General features: G+C 36.2%; 1 protein-coding gene across 1 annotated transcript; it reads left to right on the forward strand.

The window, feature by feature from the left end:
• The first annotated feature begins 73 nt into the window (after positions 1–73).
• Positions 74–1,603, forward strand: LOC130821595 (uncharacterized). Its single transcript, XM_057687383.1, has one exon. It carries the CDS (start codon positions 74–76, stop codon positions 1,601–1,603), a length of 1,530 nt encoding a protein of 509 aa, XP_057543366.1.
• The last annotated feature ends 22,356 nt before the right edge of the window (positions 1,604–23,959 follow it).

Below are 23,959 nucleotides of genomic sequence, written 5' to 3' on the forward strand. Positions count from 1 at the left end.
TACTGCTTTGCTTTTCTACCATTTTTGTGCTCGCCTTCTACTCTTCTATTACTTACAATTCATTCTATTACTCATGGGTGATGAAACAAAGATTGATCCTTCATCTCCTTACTACCTCGGTGCCGGCGATCAACCCGGAAATCTTATCACTCACGTGATTTTCAAGGGCGATAATTATATTGCTTGGTCTAGGGCAATTATGCTGTCTCTAAAATCTCGACAGAAATTTGGGTTCGTTGATGGAACAATCGTTATGCCATCGGACGAGAAGAAAATTTTAGATTGGGAAACCGTTAACTCTATGATTGTGTCTTGGCTTTTACGATCAATTGATTCTAAAATATCTGCTGCTATTCCATATTTTGAGGAAGCAAAGAAATTGTGGGATTTCTTGGAGAAGAGGTACTGTGTTGCTAGCGGTCCTCGTCTTCAACAACTTCGGGCTTCGATTACTAATTGCCGTCAATCGAAGTCCATGTCTGTCCACGAGTATTATACGAAACTAATGAGTTACTATGATGATCTTGCTAGACTCAAGCCGCCACATGGTTGCGAGTGCGGCAAGTGTACCTGTTCGGTTGCCTCGAAGTATCAGTCGGACAAGGACGAAGAGGTTTTACACCAGTTTTTGATCGGTATTGATGACGACTGCTATTCTGTTGTTCGAACTAATTTATTGTCCCAACAACCCCCTGTCACTTTGGACAGAGCATACCAGGCGTTTTTACAGGAAGAACGCTCTCGTGGTATCGCTCATAGCAAGGGCAACACTGACCGTGATGATGTTCATGTCTTTGCCGTCACTTCGGATCGCTTCAAGAGCTCCACCATACGCCGTGATAAGTCGAAGCTTTTCTGCTCTCACTGTCAACGGCGTGGCCACGATAACGTTGGCTGTTTTCTCTTACATGGCTACCCAGAGTGGTGGCTCGACAAATACGGCCCTCAAGCTTCTACTGCCTCGAAACCTGCTGCTCCGCCTAAGTCTGCTGCCTTTGATCGGAACCTGCTGCCGCCTAAATCTGCTGTCCATTCTTCGATTCGTGCTCACGCAGTGGGGGGTGGGCCTGTTCCTGGTTCATCTTCTACTGCTTCTATTGATGCCACTCTTCCGCTTTCATCACTTAATGATCTTCAACCTGAACATCTTACTATGCTATTAAATATGTTTAATAAAACTCAACAAGACAAGCTACTTGGTGAGTTTTTGTCTTTGCCTTGGATAATTGACACGGGAGCTTCTCACCATGTAACTGGATCTGAATTATGTTTGATGGATGTCACACCAATTTCACCTTGTCCTGTGGGTCTTCCCGATGGTACACAGGCTTTCGCCACAAAGGAGGGTCGCGTCCAACTATCGGATGGAATCATTCTTCATAATGTTTTATTTGTTCCACAATTAAACTGCAATTTAATTTCGGTGTCGAAAATGATTGATGATTCGAAATGTTATGTACGATTCACTGACTATTTATGTGCTATACAGGACCAACTTTCGGGGAGCCTGATTGGAGGAGGTGAACGGATAGATGGACTCTACTTTTTCCGGCGGGTTCCTACAGTGTGCGCGGTTCGAAGCCCGGAGATATCTACGTTCTAATTGTGGCATCGGAGACTGGGACATCCATCGGACAAAGTAGTTAAGTTAGTTCCTGCTATTAGTGATAGTACTAGTCCTAAATTTTTGAATAAAGCTTGTGAAATTTGTCCTCAAGCAAAACAAAGTCGGGCGTCTTTTCCAAATAGTGCTAGTAGAGCTAGTCGTATTTTTGAATTGATTCATTGTGATTTACGGGGTCCGTATCAAACACCGTCTACTTGTGGTGCATACTATTTTTTGACTCTTGTTAATGATTACTCTCGTGCTGTCTGGGTTTATTTATTGACTGATAAAACAGAAGTTTATTCTTGTTTTTGCAAATTTTTTGCTATGATTAAAACCCTATTTGATGCAATTGTTAAATATGTGAGAAGTGATAATGGCACGGAGTTTAAACGCATGATTCCCTATTTCGATCACAATGGCTTTATCTTTCAAACTTCTTGTGTTGGGACTCCTCAACAAAATGGGCGGGTTGAGAGGAAACACCAACACATTTTGAATGTTAGTCGAGCATTAAGGTTTCAGGGCAATCTACCTATTGGGTTTTGGGGTGAGTGTGTTCTTGGGGCGGTTTACTTGATTAATCGGACACCATCTAGATTATTGGATAATAAGACACCCTATGAAATTTTATTTGGGACTCCACCTACTTTTGATGAGATGCGTGTATTTGGTTGTTTGTGTTTTGCTCATAATCAACAATCTAAGGGGGATAAATTTGCATCACGAAGTCGAAAATGTGTGTTTGTTGGGTATCCTCATGCTAAAAAAGGTTGGAAAGTCTATGATTTGGAATCGGGTGAGATTTTTGTGTCTAGGGATGTCGAGTTTCATGAAAATGAATTTCCTTTTGCCACTAATTCTAATGATAATAAGTCTCATTCGGTTATTGAAGAAGGTCATGAGAATAATATTAGGGTGGATGATTTCTTGGAATATTTAGAAAATGTTTTAGAGGTAGGAGTGACCTCTCTTACTCACGGCAGCCAGGACCACAGCCACGCCGTGGCTAGTACAGCAGCCCACAGCCTAGCCGCAGCCATTCCAGCTGATCACAGCCCCCACGCGTCCACTGCTATAGACCACGGATCACCTGTAGAGGTTGTTGACAGCTTGCCGGATAATGATAGCGCGGTTCTTCCGGATCTTGAGCGTGGTAGCTGTCCTCGACGTCCTCCAGGGTGGCATCGTGATTATGTCGCACACACAGTTTCTACCCAGAGTCCATCTACGAGTTCACCCTCTACTTCAAACTCCTCAGGTACTCCTTATCCTTTAGCGCATTATGTGAATTGTAATAATTTTTCTATGCGACACCGTAGTTTTATTGCAGCTATTGATGCGGCGGTGGAACCCCGTAATTTCAAGGAGGCGATGCAGCACGAAGGTTGGAAAACAGCTATGCAACAAGAAATCTCCGCTTTGGAAGACAATCACACATGGGAAATGCAAGATTTACCCCCCGGGAAGAAAGCTTTGGGGTGTAAATGGGTCTATAAAATCAAGCACAACTCTGACGGCACTGTGGAACGATTAAAGGCTCGTCTTGTGATTTTTGGGAATCATCAGATTGAGGGTATCGACTACAACGAGACATTTGCTCCTGTAGCTAAGATGGTGACTGTTCGTGTTTTTTTTGCCGTTGCTGCTGCCAAGAATTGGGAACTTCATCAAATGGATGTTCATAATGCTTTTTTACATGGCGATCTTGATGAAGAAGTATACATGAAACCTCCTCCTGGCTTTCATAGTTCGAATCCGAGTCTTGTATGTCGTTTGCGTAAGTCACTTTATTGCTTACGGCAAGCTCCGCGCTGTTGGTTTGCTAAGCTTGCCTCTGCTTTAAAGAGGTATGGTTTTATCCAGTCATATTCGGATTATTCTCTTTTTACACTTTCTACCGGCTCTCTGCAACTTAGCATTCTCGTTTATGTGGATGATTTGATAATTTCTGGGAATGATTCTACTACTATCTCTGATTTTAAGAAGTATTTGAGTGATTGTTTTCATATGAAAGATCTGGGTTTATTGAAATATTTTTTGGGGATCGAGGTTTCCCGGAGCAATGAAGGTATTTTCTTGTGTCAGAGAAAACATACTTTTGATATTATTGCAGAATCAGGTCTACTAGGGGCTTGTCCAGCAGGGTTTCCTATTGAACAAAATCATTCTTTAGCTACTGCAAACGGCGATTTGTTGCAGGATCCAGAGATATATCGTCGGCTTGTGGGTCGATTGATTTACTTGTCCTTTACTCGACCCGATTTGGCATATACGGTACATATTTTGGCTCAGTTTATGCAGCATCCTCGACAACAACATTGGGAAGCAGCTCTTCGTTGTGTACAGTATTTAAAAGGATGTCCAGGCCAAGGTATATTGTTGAGTGCGGATTGTGATTTGCATTTGACAGGATGGTGTGATTTGGATTGGGCAAGTTGTCCTTTGACTAGACGCTCCTTGACAGGTTGGTTAGTATTTCCTGGTGCTTCGCCGATTTCATGGAAGACCAAGAAACAACATACTGTTTCTCGTTCTTCCGCAGAGGCCGAATATCGTTCTATGGCGGCCATCACGGCTGAAATGAAGTGGCTAAAGTCGTTGTTAAGTGCTTTAGGCGTGGCACATCCTAACGCTATGAGTCTCTTTTGTGACAGTCAATCGGCATTATATATCGCTCAGAATCCCGTGTTTCATGAACGCACGAAGCATATTAAAATTGATTGTCATTATGTGCGCGACGCGATTCAGGAAGGCATTATTCATACTCGTTATGTTCACACGGAGGAACAACTTGCGGACTTGTTTACTAAGGCCTTGGAGAAGAAACGGTTTACGTATTTACTTGGCAAGTTGGGCATTTGTGATTTGCATGCTCCAACTTGAGTGGGGGTGTTAGGCCTTATATATTATTGAATGTTTATGTTTGGGCTTTTGTATAGGTTAGGCCCAAATATGTTTATAACAAGTGATGTATAAACTTATGCTATTAAATAAAAGAAAGACAAGTGGGAAAAATTAATCCCTAACAGTAACAAAGAGGAGTGACATCGATGTGCAAGGACTCAACTGGGACAGCCCAATAAACCGCCAGTCCTATTCACATAAACAAGGAAGAGAGCAACTAAGAATTAATTAATATTTTGGCTGTATTATGATGTCATTAATTTGGTAGTGACGTCAGCAGGTTGTTATTCTTGTTCTGTTTAAATACCTGATGCATGCATTGTATTGGGCATCAAAAAGTTGTTATTGAGCTTGCTCACCTGGGAGAGAGCCTCCTCTCGAAGTGGGGTATACTATCTTTGTTATTTCATACTTACACAGATATATAATCAAGCAACCAAACAGCTTTTCTTCTTGAATTTTAATTTCAGAAAATATATTACTTGATTCTTTACAAACCTGGTATCAGAGCATCGTTCGATCAGTGAACAGTGGCGATGGCTCCATCAACGGTGACGCAGAGAATCGAACAACTGGAACAGGGTATGACGGAGATGTTTGAACAGCAGCAACAGCTGTTTGAACATCTCCGGCTAGAACTAGCTGTCTTTTCGCTGCAGTTGGATAGGAAGGTGGCGTACAACCGCGAGGACCAGGAGCGTTTCCAGCGAGAGGTGCGTGACTCGTTGGGAGCCCTTCGCTCGCGTCTCGAAGGTGAGTCTGGAGAATCAGATGCTAGGGCACAACCTCGGGGTTCGCCAAATCAATCTCGTATCCATGAAGAAGGGGGGAATGGGTTTGAACCACGGCAACAGCGCTAACTGGAGGTTTAAGAGGCTGGACATGCCCGCGTTTAATGGTGAGAACCCAGATGGATGGATCCTCCGTGCTGAACGTTTCTTTAAGTTTTATCGACTCTCAGAGGAGGACAAGCTGGAGGCTGCGGTGGTGGCACTGGAGGGTGAAGCGCTATTTTGGTATCAATGGGAGCACAAGCGTCATCCTATGACCACTTGGGGCGAAATGAAGGGACTAATTCTGAGGAAGTTCCGATCTACCTCCACCGGTACACTCCAAGAGCAATGGCTGAACAACCGCCAGGTAGGAGAGGTGGGTGATTATCGCAGAAGGTTTATTGAACTCTTGGCTCCTCTAGAAGGTGTACCTGAAGAAATTGTCATGGGACAATTTATAAATGGCCTTAAGGAGGAAATACGGGCCGAGGTAAGATTGCTAGGCCTAATTACTTTGGACCACGCAATGGACTTGGCGGCGAAAGTGGAAGAGAAACTGAGAATTGGGCCTACTCGCAAATATTCAGCCCAAACCCAGACGGCCCCTTTTACAAAATATAACCCAAAGACCCTAAATACCTTTCCCTCATCTTCATACTCCACGAGTTTCCCCACTGCTATCCAGAATCAAATCACACCCCAAAGCAAAACCTTCACTACCACAAACATAAACCAAAAACCTGGAGAAATAAGGAGACTCACGGAACGGGAGGTCCAACAGAAGAGAGAGAGGGGTTTATGCTTTAGGTGCGACGAAAAATGGTTTATTGGCCATAAGTGTCGTTGAAAGGAGCTTAGCGTGCTGATTTCACGGGATGATGAATATGGAAAGGAGACGGAATCAAATATAGAGGGGCAAACAGAGGAGATGGCGCATGCAGAAATGGCGGAAGAGCTACAGCCTGAAATATCCTTCAACTCGGTGATGGGTTTCACGAGCCCTCGCACTCTTAAGCTGCTGGGCTATATACTGGGCAAGGAAGTAGTGGTTATGATTGACCCAGGGGCTACTCACAACTTCATATCAAGGGAGGCGGTTGAAACGTTGGGCGTTCCACTTACCCCGACAAAATCCTTCGGTGTTTCATTGGGAACAGGGGAGTCCGTGCGGGGTACAGGGCTGTGCAAAGGAGTGAATCTGCAACTCCCAGATATGACTGTCATTGAGGATTTCCTCCCTCTTCCTTTGGGAAATTCTAATATTATCTTAGGGTTCCAATGGCTTGAAAAATTGGGAACCATAATGACTAATTGGAAAACCTAGACCTTAAAATTTCAGCTGGGGAGTGAACATGTAACACTTAAGAGAGATCCTTCACTGAGGAGAACTAAAATTTCATTAAAAGCCATGATACGAACCTTGCAGAAGGAAGGTGGAGGGTATTTGGTAGAATTTAACCAAATGTCAAGTGATCAACAAATAATTGATGAGCTACATATGGGGGCAAATCCCTTCAGTGCTACATGCTGTTTTGCAGGAGTTTAAGCACGTTTTCGACATGCCTTCGGGTTTACCTCCCAAGAGAACCCATGATCACGCCATAGTACTCAAGGAGGGAACCGATCCTATTAGCCTACTACCTTACAGATACCCCCAGGGACAGAAGAATGAAATAGAGTCCTTAATCACAGACATGTTGACAGCAGGAATAATTCAACCTTCACAGTCCTGTTGGTGAAGAAAAAGGATGGGTCGTGGCGTTTTTGCGTGGATTATCGGGCACTCAACAAGGCTACGGTTCCAAACAAGTTTCCGATTCCGGTCATAGATGAATTATTGGATGAGTTGAGTAGGGCCACGGTGTTCAGTAAACTTGACCTAAAATCCGGGTATCATCAGATACGAATGAGGCGCGAGGATATCCACAAAACAGCCTTCCGTACACACGAGGGTCACTATGAATTCTTGATTATGCCATTCGGTCTAACCAACGCTCCTGCCACCTTCCAAGTGGTTATGAATGAGGTGTTCCGACCTTACTTAAGGAAGTCTGTATTGGTCTTTTTCGATGATATATTGGTTTACAGCAAATCATGGGAGGCACACAGACTGCATTTGCAACAGGTATTAGAGCTACTCTCTAATCATCAACTCTTCGCAAATTGGAAGAAATGTGATATCGGGAAGGAGGAGGTGGCGTATCTGGGGCATGTTATTTCACAAGCCGGGATGGCAGTAGATCAATCAAAAATTTCAGCAGTTACTTCTTGGCCTATTCCTACAAACATTAGGGAACTCCGTGGATTTTTGGGTTTAACGGGCTATTATCGCAAATTTTTGAAGGGCTATGCCTCCATAGCAGCTCCTCTAACTGCACAACTCAAGATAGACCAATTCGGATGGAGTGAAGAGGCCACCCAAGCCTTTACAACATTAAAGCAAGCTATGACTCAGGTTCCTGTTCTGGCTATGCCAGATTTCAATCAAATGTTCATTATTGAAGCAGACGCATCTGGGTTTGGGGTAGGTGCGGTGCTTATGCAATCAGATCATCCTTTAGCCTTCTTCAACAAGGTATTGGGGCAGCGAGCTCGGCAAAAATCCGTATATGAAAAGGAGTTGATGGCAATTGTCCTGTCGGTGATGAAATGGCACCAGTATCTTCTGGGCCGGAAATTCATTATACGTACGGATCAACAAAGTCTCAGGTTTCTCATGGCTCAGAAGGAAGTGGGATCGGAGTATCAAAGATGGATGAGTAAATTATTGGGTTATGAATTCAAAATTCAGTACAAGCCAGGGGCTCATAATAAGGTGGCTGATGCGTTGTCTCGTAAGGAACATTCCGATATAGATTGCAACACTCTAATTTCAGCTGGCGGAATCAAATGGGAAGAATTCCAACAGCAAATACACGCGGATCCATTTATTCAGCAATTGGTTCACGCCATTCAACAAGGGGAACCGGTGCCTAAAGGCTATAGTATTGAACATGGGACTCTTAAATACAAAGGCAGGATGGTCATTCCAGGTGAATCGAACTTGGTCACCAGATTATTGGCGGAGTATCATGATTCAGCCATAGGTGGTCACTCGGGAGATTTTAAAACTTATCAACGTTTGGCTCGGGAATGGTATTGGCCGGGGATGCGGCGTTGTGTATCCAAATACGTATCCTCCTGTATTGTCTGCCAACGCAACAAACAGTCAACCCTTAGTCCCGCGGGATTACTGCAAGCTCTTCACATCCCATCTCAGGTTTGGGAAGACTTGACTATGGACTTCATTGAGAAACTGCCAAAATCTCAAGGTTACGACAAGATATTGGTGGTGGTGGATCGCCTAACTAAATATGCCCATTTCATTCCTCTAAAGCATCCGTTTACGGCCCAAGGGGTGGCAGCAGCATTCATTCACGAGGTGGTCAGATTACATGGCTTTCCTTCCACTATCGTCTCAGGTCGCGATAAAAATTTTATGAGTCACTTCTGGCAGGGGTTATTTCGCCTTTAAGGCACTTACTTAAAAAGGAACACAGCTTACCACCCACAAACGGATGGGCAAAGTGAAGTGGTGAACAAGGGGCTTGAAACTTATCTCAAGTGTTTCATTGGAGAGAAACCTAAGAGCTGGAGTAAGTGGTTGGATTGGGCAGAATACTGGTATAATACTTCCCATCATAACTCTATATCGTGTACGCCTTTTAAAGCCCTATATGGACGAGACCCTCCTACCTTGATCTGTTTTGAGCAGGGTAGCATTGCAAATTCATCCCTCGAGGAGCAGTTGCAAGAACGGGATGCCATACTCGATGATTTGAAGGCTCATTTACTTCGGGCTCAGCAAATCATGAAACACCAGGCTGATGTTAAAAGGAGAGATATGGAGTTTGCAGTAGGGGACTTGGTGTTTCTGAAATTGCAACCCTACCGCCGAAAATCTGTAGTTACTAGGCTACATGAAAAGCTTGCGGCTCGTTACTTCGGGCCCTTTAAAGTATTGGAGAGAATCGGGAAGGTTGCCTATAAGTTATCCTTACCTCCAGAAGCCAAGATACACCCGGTATTCCACATCTCCCAGCTCAAGAAGGTCGTGGGTTTTGCACCGGTATACCCTACTATTCCTGCCCAGCTGACTGAGGATATGATTATGGTGGCTGAACCAGAGGAGATTTTGGGGGTTCGTAATGCATCTATTGGAGGATCTATAACAACGGAAGTGCTTGTCAAATGGAAGGGCTTTCCAGAATTTGAGGCCACCTGGGAGGACTATGCTTCACTGGATACTCGCTTTCCTGACTTTCACCTTGAGGACAAGGTGGCTTTTTGGGGTGGAGGTGATGCAAGGACTCAACTGGGCTGTTTTGAGCAAATGAAGGGGGATATTATCATTTAAGAATTGGTAGTTTTGGGGAGATGGCTAAAGAGTTTGAGAAAAAGGAAAGGTGGCCTCATCAAATAGAACATGTCGAGATATAATGATTTTACGAGATGTGAGATCGTAACACTTGTAACCCCTATAAGAAGAGGGATATCCTAAAAAGACACAAGGAGTAGAGCGGGGGTGGAGTTTGTGAATAGTAGTAGAGGGAAAGAGAGGAAAACATAAACACCCAAAAACCCGGAGATGAGTATATGTAGGAAACTTACGATATAGTAAATGAGTGGGAGTGAGATTATCAAGAAGTTTAGAAGGAAGGATATTAAGGAGATAAGTAGCCGTGTTTAAGGCGTGAGGCCAAAAAGACAGAGGAGGGGAAGCATGACATAATAGAGTACGAATGATGTTATTGATGGAGCGGATTTTGCGTTCGGATTTACCATTTTGAGAAGATGTGTAAGGACAAGAAAAACGAAGAGTAATACCCCGACTAGTACAAAATTGATGAAACATATTATTGTCAAATTCACCCCCGTTATCACATTGGAAAGATTTTATATTAAGCTCAAATTGGGTATTAACAAAAATATTGAAATTCACAAATACATCATAAACTTGAGATTTGCGAAATAAAGGAAAAGTCCACAAAAAATTAGTATAATTATAAAGAACATAGTATTTATATCCCGATGGACTAGAAATAGGAGATGTCCACAAATCACTATGAATAATATCAAAAGGTTTAGTACTCATAGACATAGAATTAACAAAACGTAATTGAATGTGTTTCCCCAAAGGACAAGAATGACAAACAAAATGAGGATCTTTATTACATTGAATTAAACGAGAAGAATATAAGGAATTTAAAACCACATTGCCCGGATGTCCTAAACGGGAATGTCAAATACTAGAAGAGAAAACGGAAAAAGCCGATGATGTGGAAGATGAATTAGTAGCTCCATGTGCGGATGGAAAAGGATAAAGATCACCCGTGCTATTAGATCTCAGAACGATGCTTCCCGTGGCCAAATCCTTTACAAAAAACCCAAAAGGATCAAATTCAACGGAAACCATATTATCATCAGTGAATTTACGAACGGAAATAAGGTTTTTAATGAGTTTAGGTGCATGTAAGACAATTTAGAGAGTAAGGGATTTTTGGGAAGAAGGAAACGAAATATGCCCGTGACCAAGAACTGGAATTCAGTTACCATTACCGACAACAATAGCATTATTGAATTGATACTTTAAAGGAAAATAAGGAAGTAAAGTACCTTGAGAGCGAGTCATGTGGGACGTGGCACCGGTATCCATATAAAATTGCTCATCCGGAGTAGACAAAGAAAGAGAGTTCATAGCATGATCGATGTCCGTAGGAATACAATTCATAGAAGTATGAGTCCCGGTGTGATAACTTTGTGCCGGACGTGGGCCAAGAAGACCATCAGAATACCCATTATTTGAAGAAGGAGAAGGAGCCCAAGATGTAGTAGGAAAGGGGGCAGCAGGCTGGGCCCAATTGTTGTTGGCCCAAGATGGCCATCCAAAAGAATAAGGAGAAGGAGAGGAAATTGGGCCAGGCATTTGTCTGTTGGGCCGAGAGTGAGGAAAAAAGTTGGGCCGGGAATAATGCTGCTGCCAAGAGCTGTTTGCACTAGTGGAGCCGTGGTGGCTGCCACGGTGGGTCCGGCCAACGGCAACCACGACGAGAACGGCGGTGGCCCCCACGGTGGTGGGAAGGGCCACGATGGTGAAAATGAGTGAATTTTCAGAAAAAGTACCTTTGTTTGTGGTAATAAGAGCCGAATCTTGAGTGGGAGATGCCATGGAGGAGAAAGAATAAAGAGAAGAAGGAAGAGAAAAAGAAAAGGAGGGTCGGGATCAAAAACCTAAGCTTCTTATACCATGTAAGAATGTTTCGGGTTGCATTCTTATTAGGAATAATGTTAATATATACAAGATTACAAACTATATTTTAGGAAAATAAATATTTTCCTAATATTCTACATAATCATAAAGATTTTACAAAATGTGCAAGTAATCAAAAAGATATTGTTCTACTATATTCTAAGAGAAAACAGTACACAAATGGGCTGAAGATGAACCCAAAACTTGAGAGGCGAAGAAAGAGCAGCAATGAGGAAAATGGGAAAGAGCAGCAAGAAGATGACAAAATATATTCAACAGTGTTTTCGCTGTTCATTTTGCAAAAATGAATTATTTCACTCCCTTATGCGCTTTTTATAGATATAGTCATATACATATAGATATATATAAGATATATAAAGGATTAAGATTTTCACAAATTAAAGATTTGAAAGTTTTTTTTCTTTTTTAAAATTTTGCGATTAAATATAGTATTATTCCATTGAAGCAAGCTTATAAAGAAGGAGAAGGATGACCAGTTAAATATAACGGCTAATAGTAATCTGAAATAGCCAGGTTCTTTTGAGGGTCTATTCAAAACAAAATAAAGGCAAAGATTAACCTTTTTAAAAATTTTCAAAATATGAGATTATTTTATGGGTAATGAGCAATAAATTGGATTATTCACGATAAATTTTTCTTAGAATGAAAGCCAAAAAGAAGAAGTATTATGTACTAGTGTGAGAAATGAACCTCAAATATGTGTATTCGCTCTAAGGGAGAAGATTTAGAGACTTGTGTATTCGCTCTATTTTATTTAATTTGTATCTAATTTCTATTTTGAATTATCTCATTTATTTTGCACCCTATCTCTTTTGATTATAGATCTAAGATTTATAATTTTTTTAAAAAAATTTTACCCACAAATACTTTCTACAATTTTATTTTTTTTTTAGAAATTTTACCCACAAATACATTGATTCTAACAAATTATTTTAGTGAATGATTTTAAGCATAAGATAATGCATGTAATGGGACACAAGGAGTATTTGTTTAAGGAGTGAATGATTAAGCATCAGGATAATGCATCTAATCATAACATTAACCTGCAAATACATTCTCTTAAAGACGTTGGATTACACCTTACGTTAACTACCATATTGATTATGCAAAATCATGATTGAGCTACCTGAAAAAAGTTAGTATCAAGTAGACATCACGACCAAAAAGTAGGAATATTATATATTCATTTGTAAAGGAATAAATGGTTCAACTAATTGTGGGACCCATAGAGAATATTGAGTAAGGATAAGTTAGAGTCAGAAAAACAAAATAAACAGATAATTAGAAAAAAAATTTGTAAAGAAATACTTTTTAAAACCCTTTTTTTTAAAAGAAACACTTTTTATAATTTTTTTTGTAAAAAAATACCTTTTAAGAAAACTTTTTAAAAAAAACACTTTAAATCAATTTCCGGTGACTTTTGTCAACTTTCCGGCGTTGACTATAACATTTGTCAACTTTCCGGCGTTGACTTTTGAGCTCAAATGGCATAGTAAACGCCGGAAAGTTGACAAAGTCGTCGGAAACTGATTTAAGGTGTTTTTTTTTAAAAAAAGTCTCTTAAAAGGTGTTTTTTTACAAAAAAAAATTATAAAAAGTGTTTCTTTACAAAAAAGAGGTTTTAAAAGGTGTTTCTTTGCAAATTTCCCTTAAAAAAATAGTTGGATGTTCCAAAAACTTTATAAAAATAATTCAACTTAAAACAAATTTTTACTTCCTCTAAATTATAAAAGCAAACTAATTTGCAAAATCAAAACTCATTTAATTTTCTCTATTTTAGATATAACTTTATCATTTTTATTTTTTATATTTACTCTATTATAAATATTTATCATATCTCACTATTTTCATCTATTACAATTATTTTCTTAGTTTTTGTGATAATAGTAAATCGGATTATTTATTTGGAATGGACAGGTATTGGAACAGCAAGCCATGAGCTCATGTACGAACATTTTCTAATGCAGATGCTTTTAGGAATGTATTTAATTGTTCTCGGTGAATTGAACTTTGATGATGGTTTTTTTATTGGATATTGACTTGTAGTTTACTTGTTGTAAAGGTAATTTTTTATTTTTGAATTTATTTAAAATATTAAGGATAAAAAAAGAAAAATAAACTCATTTCCCGCACAATAAAAAAAAGGAAAAATAAACAACAAGGAAAATAACTCCTTTTTCCTCAATATAAATTGCTGTTACAATCCAAATAAACGTATTACTATTATTATAAAAATGTATTACTATTATATAATTCCTCCAATTCACACCTAATATATCATATTGGTTGGCACAATAACTAAGAAAGGGAAGAGACCACTCTAAATAGTAGGTGACATGTGATTTTAAGGGTAAATGGTAAAAAAAAAAAAGTACATTTTAAATTAAAGTGGAATTTTTAAAGGTAAATTGAAAAAAAAATGGATACTACAAATAGAATAATGACATTTGAGGTGAACTTACTCAAAAGGAAAGTAAGGCATTTCCTCTAAATTGGAAGGAATAATTGCTTTTCAAAAGACAATTAAAAACAAATTCGTGCAAGCCAGACTCAAAGCGAACAATATGATACTAATGTAATCTATGTAGATAACAACAAGTGGGTTCAACAATTGGTATGAACACCCGAAGTTTCGACCAAGGGAAATATGTGTACAATTGAGCAACGGCGGAGGACATACTTGACTGCTAGAGCATGGGAAAGTTCTCGAGTGACCTCACAATGGAAGATATTGGTTTAGGTCCCATGTCGGGGTGTGCACCGCTCCAAATAAGGATTGGATTGGGCGAAACCTGTTGGATCGGAAGACTAGAATTTTAAATATGCTAAGACCGAAGATCGAAACGGTTCCATCCAGTCCGGTCCCGATCTAACTCGGTTTCCTTCCGATCCGGGTTTAGACCGGTTAGACAGGAAGCAATTTTTGATAACCAAAGTAAATTAAAAAAATAGAAGATTTTAAAATAATTTAGCAAATTAATTATTACTCCCTCCGTTCCTTAAATAAGTTCTCATTTGTCATTCTAGAGTGTTTCATTTGTTGTTTTCATAAAAAATCTTTTTATTTATGTAACAAATTTTGGACAAAAATAACCTTATTTATACTTATTTTAATATTCTTATAATGTTTATGTACCCCACATATCCTCCACTAAATTCAATTTAACATTTTAATATTTTTTATGGTCCCAACATGTTTTCCACTAACTTTATAAAACTAATTTTTTCTGAGTTGTGGTTCCTATATTTTTTTCACTAACTTTCTTTTAATATTTTTTTAATGCTTGTGGTTCTACTTTTTTTCCAATCAAATTTATTATTCAATTAAATAATATATCCACTATCTAAAATATTTTATTTTTCTTAATTCCCGTGAACATTCCTTTTGGGAACTTCATTAGGAAATTGAGGGAGTATAAAATTAAAATATTAAAAAATTATTTTGTGTTAGAAACAAAAAATATAAAGCCCTTTAAATAAGTATATACATAAAAATTGTAAATATTATTCCTCTTCAAAAAAACTTTACATATATATCCGGTCTAACCCGGATTTTTCCAAGTTTAGACCGGATCGGATGCAACTGGTTTAGGTCCAATCTCAACCGGTTTTGCACACCCCTAGTCACATGTATTGAGTATTCTTGACATAGTAATAAGGAATCATGTTACGCAGTAGTGCGGAGCGGTGCGGAAAGAGACAAATTGTATATCACAAATTCACAAGTCTCAGATTAGAAAAGGAGAAAACTTTGACAAATACATATTTGATTCAACTCCAAATTAGTATGAAGCATTTGTGATAGGTCCCCCTAAATGAATTTGTATTGCGGGATAGGTTTAAAATGAACAATATCATACTAATATAGATTATTCACGTCTATTAGGCCTAATAAGATATTTCATCATTTATAAAAAAAATAAGGAGTTTGTTAGATATACTTAATGTATTGCTTTTAATAAATTTACTTACCCCAAAAGAAAAAAAAAACCTCTTAAGTTTATATGATTTGGCTACAATGAGATAATTAAAATTACATTATTTATTTGTTGCTTGAGAATACATAAATTATTGGAAAAAATCAACCTTAGATGAGAAACCACAAAAATAAAAGCAAAATATAACAAAATTAAATAAAAATAATTAAAATGTCCAATATCATAAATTGATGAAATTAAAATAAAGTAATAGATATGTTTCAAATATAAAAATATAACAAGATGAGTAAAACAATATAAAGTAACAAAATGTTGCAAATTGAATGGGACGAAAAGAATATGTTCGTAACATGTTGTCACACTTTTCATTTAAATAGTCCCTTTAACTTTATATAATTTCTATTTTAATTATTATTCTCACAATTTCCTTTAATTTTACACACATTCTTTCATTTATCTGATTTTAATCTTACCAACATTATTTAACGGTGACTACCAACTCCGTAGTACTTATGTTATTAGTTAGAGATGTAGGGGCGGCCCAGATTACTAATAAATGAAAGCATTTGCTTTATTTGGATTTTAGACCAACATTATTTTCCTAGTTCTTTTGTGCATGTTAAAATAGCCATAGTCCAAGGATTCGAGCATAATAGAAGTACTTCATATCATATCCTCTCCTCTATAATCCTCTTACTATAAAATATTTTTTCCGTTCCGTTTTAGTCGTTATATTTGTATGGGCACGTGAATTAAAAAAAGTAATTGACCTACACTGTAGCTGATTGTTTACTTTATAGAGTATAGTATTTTATTATTGTTAATTGAAAAAGAAAAAAGAAAAATAGATTGTTAGGTTACTTTATAGAGTATAGTATAGTATTTTATTATAAAGTACAGAGTATAAAGTAGGATAAAAATAGGGGTAGGTAGAACTTTAAATAATTGCTAAAAATAGAAAATGTAGCGGGTATTATGAAACGGAGGAAGTACGTGTAAGATGATAACACTATTCATGAAGGAACTAATGAATAGTAATATTTACTTTAGCTTAACATTTGCCACGTGTGCAAGTGGACGTACAGGATTATAACACATTTTGAAACTACTCAATTTCATCTTTCTTTGTTACCGCTGCATCTCATCCTCTTCCATTTTTAATTCCTTCACTGCACTCCCCCTCCATCTCATCTTCCTTTCCTTCATCCCTTTCCTGTCTATCTTCTTTATTTCTATGCTTACCATTCCATTCCTCTTTCTACCTCTTCAATTTTGAAAAAAAACGAGGCTGGATGTCAACAACCGTTCCCTCATCTTGTTAAACGCCAAGGTAAATTTTTCCTTCTTTTCTACTTCAAGTTTGGGTTTTAATAGTTATTTTTTGATTTTTTAGAAGTAATTTTGTTCTTGATTCAGCATTTAAAGTCACTTATGTTTGGGTTTTAATGGTTAATTTTTAGTTTTTCAGTAATTATTTTGTTTTTGATTCTGTTTTCTAAGTCACTTGAATTAAGTTGATTTCGGTTTTTTTACTTGAATTTAGGGTTTTGGCTACTCATATTATATTTTTTTTTTACTTTCTCTAATTTCAGTGTAATTCTAAAAATGCGAGAAACCCTACCGCAGAATCGTCTCAAACACAAGCTCACGTAGTCCTTGGCAAACAAGTCTGATCGTCGATCCCGCTATGATAATGGATACATTGGCATTTAGTTGCAATTGGTGATTTTTATACCTTTCTTTTCTTTTGATTTTTGAATTCCCAATAAGAAGGGATCTCGAAAACAGGGTTTTTCCTTTTTGTTACTGCAATGGAGTATCTACTTTTTAATATGTTGGGGAAGACAATAGTTGATGAGCAAGATGCCTCAAATCTTGAAATGGATCAAGCTTCCTGGCATGATATTCTAAACTTTTATTTTGCTCAAGGCAAGGAATCAAGAGGACGCCAAAATGATGATCTCATATTTTTTGTTAGAAAAATGCTACTTAATTATCCCTTTGATGCTTTAAGTTTTTCACAGTACTAATGATGATAATTATCCTTGAGTACAAAGCATTATATGCTTAAAATTATAAAATTCTATAAATGTTAAGTACAATTATCACCAAACAATCAACTTTTAAAAACTATTTTAATATTAATAGGATTAGTTCGAGGTGTGCGTGGTCCATCTTGGTTCATCCATTTTATATTTGCCTATGTCATTAGTGTATGTTTACATACATCCATATTTGGTATACTATAAATATTTGATTTTACTTTTTAGAAAATTAGAGTTGTGATTCTGTTGAATAAAAATTCCCTCGCACTTAGACTATTGACTATATCAAATATATTTTTTTCGTCAATTTGCTTACCACATTTAACTATCATGCATTTCGCTTATCTACTTGTTAGACTATTTGCTCTATCAAATTAGAATTTGTTATGATATGATAGAAACCTTCTCTAATGTTCACTACAAACAAACGTTGAGGGTGTGAAGACTTATTATTCAACTAATTTTTTAGCATTTATATTTACATTTGAATTAATTGGTTTCTTGAACAACTTAGCTATTACTATCGATTTATACTCAATTTTAACTACTAAAGCGGTCAAGGTAGTCATTCTCGTTAATCATTGATATGCTTCTGGCATCAAGTCTCTACACAACATCACAAGTCACAACAACAATGTTGACAACATAATTGTTCAACCACTACCCCGTCAATAGCTAAGCAACCCACCAAACAATGATTGTCCACATGCTCGCGTTAAACAACACACCATTGAACCAACAATCAATGGCATATCAATGCCACATTAACTGCACATCGACACTCCAACATACACATGCAATCCTTCCATTCTTCACACTTTTACAACCCATTGAAATTCTAAAATTTTCATTTGCATTATTGTTAATAAAAATGTATAAAATGTCATTTTGACATCAATAGTATAACTTGGGGACCGCATGCGTAGCACGCGGCCCCATAACTAGTATTGATAAATGTATATACTTTATCCAGTTTAAAGTGCTCAAAAAAGACTTGATGATTTGATATTTATTCGACCTTTGAACCAAATCCGACTTAATCTGGCTTCAAAATGAATTTAAAATAATGAAAAAATTAATGTGGACACAAGACCTAAGTTTAAATCGAGCCGAAACGTCTGACCCGATATTAACGTGATGACCAGAATGAATACCTCTAATCCATTCTTTTTACTACGTTAAGTTTTGACATGATAATTAAAAAATTGAGTACAAAGGGTTGAATCAGTGAGAAATCTAGAAATCAGACATAGAATATATGAAAGTGTTGGGTAATATTCAAAATAAAAATAAAATAAAGTTATTAGGTCAAATTAAAATGACAAATTAGACAAATTAAGTAGGATAAAAGAGTATATTGGTAGGGCTTCCTTGCATACCAAACGCTTCCTTTATTCTATTGAGATACTTTGTAACATCCCTGAATTTCCGACCCCTTTTACGAAACCGAATATCGTGAAGGACGGGAGGAAATTCAGGTGTTACATAAAAGAAAAGAAAAAGAATTTAGATAAACGTTAAATATTAACTTTAAAAAGGTGAGTAAAAATTTCGGCTGCATCTCTTCTAAAAATCGAACATGTGGTAGAGCAATTAGCACAATAAAACATTAAACTAATCTAAGGCATCATTGCTTTTAAAATCTCACACCACGGCGGAATGATTCGTCGCCAGCTTCTCAAATAAACATGCCAAGCATGGATCGTGGTTCCAGTGTCAACGCTTGTGTTTTAAAATGACTAAACTCCTTAAAACCATAGCAAGTTATAAACTACGCAGCGGAAATACAAATATACAAGGGAGGACACGAGGCCTCATAACCAAACATATACAACCAAAGTTTACAAAAGATAAACAAGAGCTACAAAATCGAAAGATAACGATATGATACAGGTTATGCTTCGCCCTAATCACTCTCCCCCAATGCAATGCAATGCAAAGAAGCTCCGATACCTATTACGCCTGTCTATGATCCTCCTGCAGCTCCACATTAGACCAAAGGCCAATGTATCATAGCAGGACAATCATAGAAAGTCATCAATAATCAAACATAAACACAAACACGTACACGTCAATAACTAGCATCAAATATAATAAGGCCAACTACTAGATAACATTATATTATAAAACAACATAAGATGATTTCATAAGACACAAGCACAGATAGTAACCATTTATCGACCACTTATACTTCTTAATCTCATTACTTTTTTCCAACCCGAACCACGTGTTCTTGGGTAGAGTGCAGGTCTTCACACTCCTCTTTTCAAAATATAAACTCTTGCAAAAAACACGCATAGTATCAACTCAGCCAATGCATTAACTGAATACCTAACACATGACCTTATAGAACTTGTCTATCTTAAGGTAAGTGATCATAGTCTATAATACCCTTGAGGTAACTTAACTTAGGCACACTTCTCACTAGCATAAACTATTTTATCAATGAGTAGATTTTCTATCAATGAGTAAACGTTCTATCAATGTGTAAGCTTTCTATCAAAGAATGAACCTTCTATCATTAAATAACTTTCGATCAATGAATAAACTTTCTATCACTGAATAACTTTCTATCAGTGGATCTATTCTCTACTTCCTGGCATAGTGACACGGCCAAGGGCGTTACCGGCCATCTGGCGCCCATGGTAAAGTATGAGCTCATGCCCTCTCCAGCTGATTCTCTGGGGTCCTACCTTCGGGAAAAACTAACACACTGGAGTACTAAACCAATGAAGAGGCCACCATATTAGGGTTTGCAAGGCCCGAATGGTAACACCTCGGTCAAGGGGCGGTATCGGTCATCCGGCGCCCAATGACAAAAGCATGCTCATACCCCCTTATGGTGATCCCATCGAATCTCACCTAGGGGACTACTAAATCAACCGGACATAATCCAGTTAAGTCACACTAGCTAATTATAATCTAATACTTTATCAGATGGGAATAACTCTCATTTTTTACTATCAATGAGCGCCCTGGGATAATAGCACGCCAAAACCCACTGAGCCACTCAACAAAATATGAAATTCACCTATAAAGGAGACATTCTAACTCCAAGTAAGGCATAATCCAATTCTTAAATAAATAAGGGGGTGGTCCCCGCCTTCTACTAACACTCTCATTCTCTATAATTATTCTAAGCGCAAGGATTTCACAGTCGATAGCTCTTCGTATAAAGTGTATTCATTAATACCTCATAGTTTCAATACAATGCATATTATCACAATAAACAATAATGTCTTAAAGAAAATTGTATATAAGGGTTCGTTACTGCGTGTACGTACCTATAAGCGTCACTGCATGATCAAGAGTTACAAAATCACCCAACTAAGGCTCTACTTTCCTCTTATGAAATGGGCACCTGTATAAGTTATGAGTAGAACTAATAAGTTCCCTTAACTACTTTGCCATACCGAACTAAATGCCCAAGTAACCACTATCACCCATTCAACATGAGTTTTCGATTACTCTGGCACGCACACAACTCATTCAATACAAGTCAAAATCATTAACTCAACACAACATGAGTCTTCCCATTAATTTAAGAGAAAAAGGATCGTGTGAATCATTCCTTTACATCAACCAATTTGAGTTATATCGATCCACATTACTTTAAGATAACATATCAATTCACACTTAAATCTTGCAATGTTAATATAGTGCTAATATGACGACAATGACGAATCTTAAGTTTATCACATCGCAATATCATCTATTATATTCAAGGTTAGGAAGAACAATAATCAAGACATCATAACAAGTAACTTTAATAACTTCTCAACAAGTTGACACTATGTTCATAGCCTTAACTAATATTATTTACTTATAACTTCGATAACCTAACAAGAGTACTTGTAATCACCATTAATAATTTCTTTTACTTCAACAAGACCAATTAAGACTACCATGCCTAACAAAACTCCCACATTCAACACAAATAAAGTTATTCAAGTACTAAGACACCATCAAAATAGCACACAACTATTATTTTCATTCATACTTTAAACTCTAAGTCATAAATATGTTAAACTCATCAAACACACTCTTACCCACAAAAAGATTCAATGAAAATAATACAAAGTTGAGCACTTTTCATTCATATTTAAAAAACCCAATTCATAAGCACATTCAAATCATCAATCAAATTCTTACCCATAACAAGATTCAATGAAAATCATACAAAATTAACACCAAACTCATAAACTTAGTAAAATTCTAATTAGATACTTGGAAAATTACTTAAAGTAAACTTGAGAGGGTTACAATGAGGCAATTAGAAAAGAAGTGAAGACTAGGTGGTTGTAGAGGATGCCACGCAGCTGGACCTTGGCTGCTGGTGGCGGCAGCCTTCACGGCAGTAGGGGAGGAGCAGCTGGAGGTCGTGGCTGCAGCAGACCGGCTGCTAATGGTGGTAGGACAGCAGGCTGGCGCTAGCTGCTGGTGGGGTGTAGACGCGCAGCAGCTGCTGTTTGGGGGGAAGCGGCCCTTGCTGCTGGTTGTTACCTTTGTGTGCTGGTGAGATGGCTGAGCTGGTGGTTGATTTGGGGCGCAGACAGTGAAGGGGGAGAGAGAAGAGAGTGATTGGGAATGACGGCTATGCTTGAACATTTAGAGTTTATGGCATTTTATCGTTGTTGTTATTACTATTATCATTATTATTAGGGAAATTTGCAAAGAAACACCTTTTAAAACCCCTTTTTTGTAAAGAAACACCTTTTATAATTTTTTTTTTGTAAAAAAACACCTTTTAAGAGACTTTTTTTTAAAACAAACACCTTAAATCAGTTTCCGGTGACTTTTGTCAACTTTCCGGCGTTGACTATGCCATTAGTCAACTTTCCGGCGTTGACTTTTGTTTTTATTTTTATTTTATTTTTAATATTTATTATTATTTTTTTTTTTATTTTTGTTTTTATTTTTATTATTATTATTATTATTATTATTATTATTATTTTCAAAAATTTTTTTAAAATAATAATAAAACTAAAAATTAAAAAATAAATTAATATTAATAATAAAAATAAAAATAAAAACAAAAATAAAATTTAAAAATTTTTTTTAAAAAAAATTAATAAATTTATATTTTTTATACTTTTTATTTTTATTATTAATATTAATTTTTTTAAAATTTTTTAAAAATTATTTTTTTGTTTTTATTTTTATTTTTATTTATATTATTAATATTAATTTTTTTTTAATTTTAATTTTTATTATTATTTTTAAAAAAATTTTTTTAAAAAAATTAATAATAATAATAATAGTAATGATAATAATAATAATAATAACAAAAATAAACAAAATAATAATAATAAAAATTAAAAATAAAATAAAAATAAAAACAAAAGGAAAATTAAAAAAATAATAATAATAACAAAATTTAAAAAAAATTTAAAAAAAAATTATTATTTTTTTATTTTTGTTTTTATTTTTATTTTTATTATTATTATTATTATTATTTTTTATTTTTTATTTTTTATTTTTTTTAAATAATAATAAAAATTAAAATTTAAAAAAAATTAAAATTAAAATTAAAATTAAAATTAAAATAAAAACAAAAGTCAACGCCGGAAAGTTGACAAAAGGCATAGTCAAAGCCGGAAAGTTGACAAAAGTCACCGGAAACTTATTTAAGGTGTTTTTTTAAAAAAAAGTCTCTTAAAAGATGTTTTTTTACAAAAAAAATTATAAAAGGTGTTTCTTTACAAAAAAGGGGTTTTAAAAGGTGTTTCTTTGCAAATTTCCCTTATTATTATTATTATTATTATTATTATTATTATTATTATTATTATTATTATTATTATTATGTTTATTTATTTATTTATTTATTTAATCTAGATATATTTTCTTGCGAGGCTCAATTAAAAGACTCACCTTTATGTACTCACACATATTAATAAAATAATAATTTTGATTTGAACCTCTTTATTTTAGAGATCGTAATTGTATTTTTAATATAATTATATGTTAATATTTAAATTCGTATATAAAAGGGATTTATTAAAACTACTTCTAAATTGATTTAATATAATTACAAAATTTCTAAAAGTTATTAAGATATTAATTAATGACGTCAGAAAATCTCAAGGTGTTACGTACTTGTTCCAAAATGATTAAATAACCTATAGTACATTAATTATCTAGTTATATGATTTGAGAATCGGATCTTGTCTTAATTGGAGTAAATATCACTTTCTCATGTAAAAATTTTGAGTTTGATTCTCACTTAATTCTTTCATTTCCTAATCTACCCTGTAATTAAAAACAAAACTACTTACTTGTTCTTATGAGTTTGGTGTAGGTAAGGAACTATGGGATTATAGTAAAGATGATGATAATCATGGGCGGAGCATAAATATTCTTATTGGGATGGTTTGCCTCAC

The sequence above is a fragment of the Amaranthus tricolor genome, chromosome 8 (genome assembly GCF_026212465.1).
Source record: "Amaranthus tricolor cultivar Red isolate AtriRed21 chromosome 8, ASM2621246v1, whole genome shotgun sequence".
Classification (NCBI taxonomy): domain Eukaryota; kingdom Viridiplantae; phylum Streptophyta; class Magnoliopsida; order Caryophyllales; family Amaranthaceae; genus Amaranthus; species Amaranthus tricolor.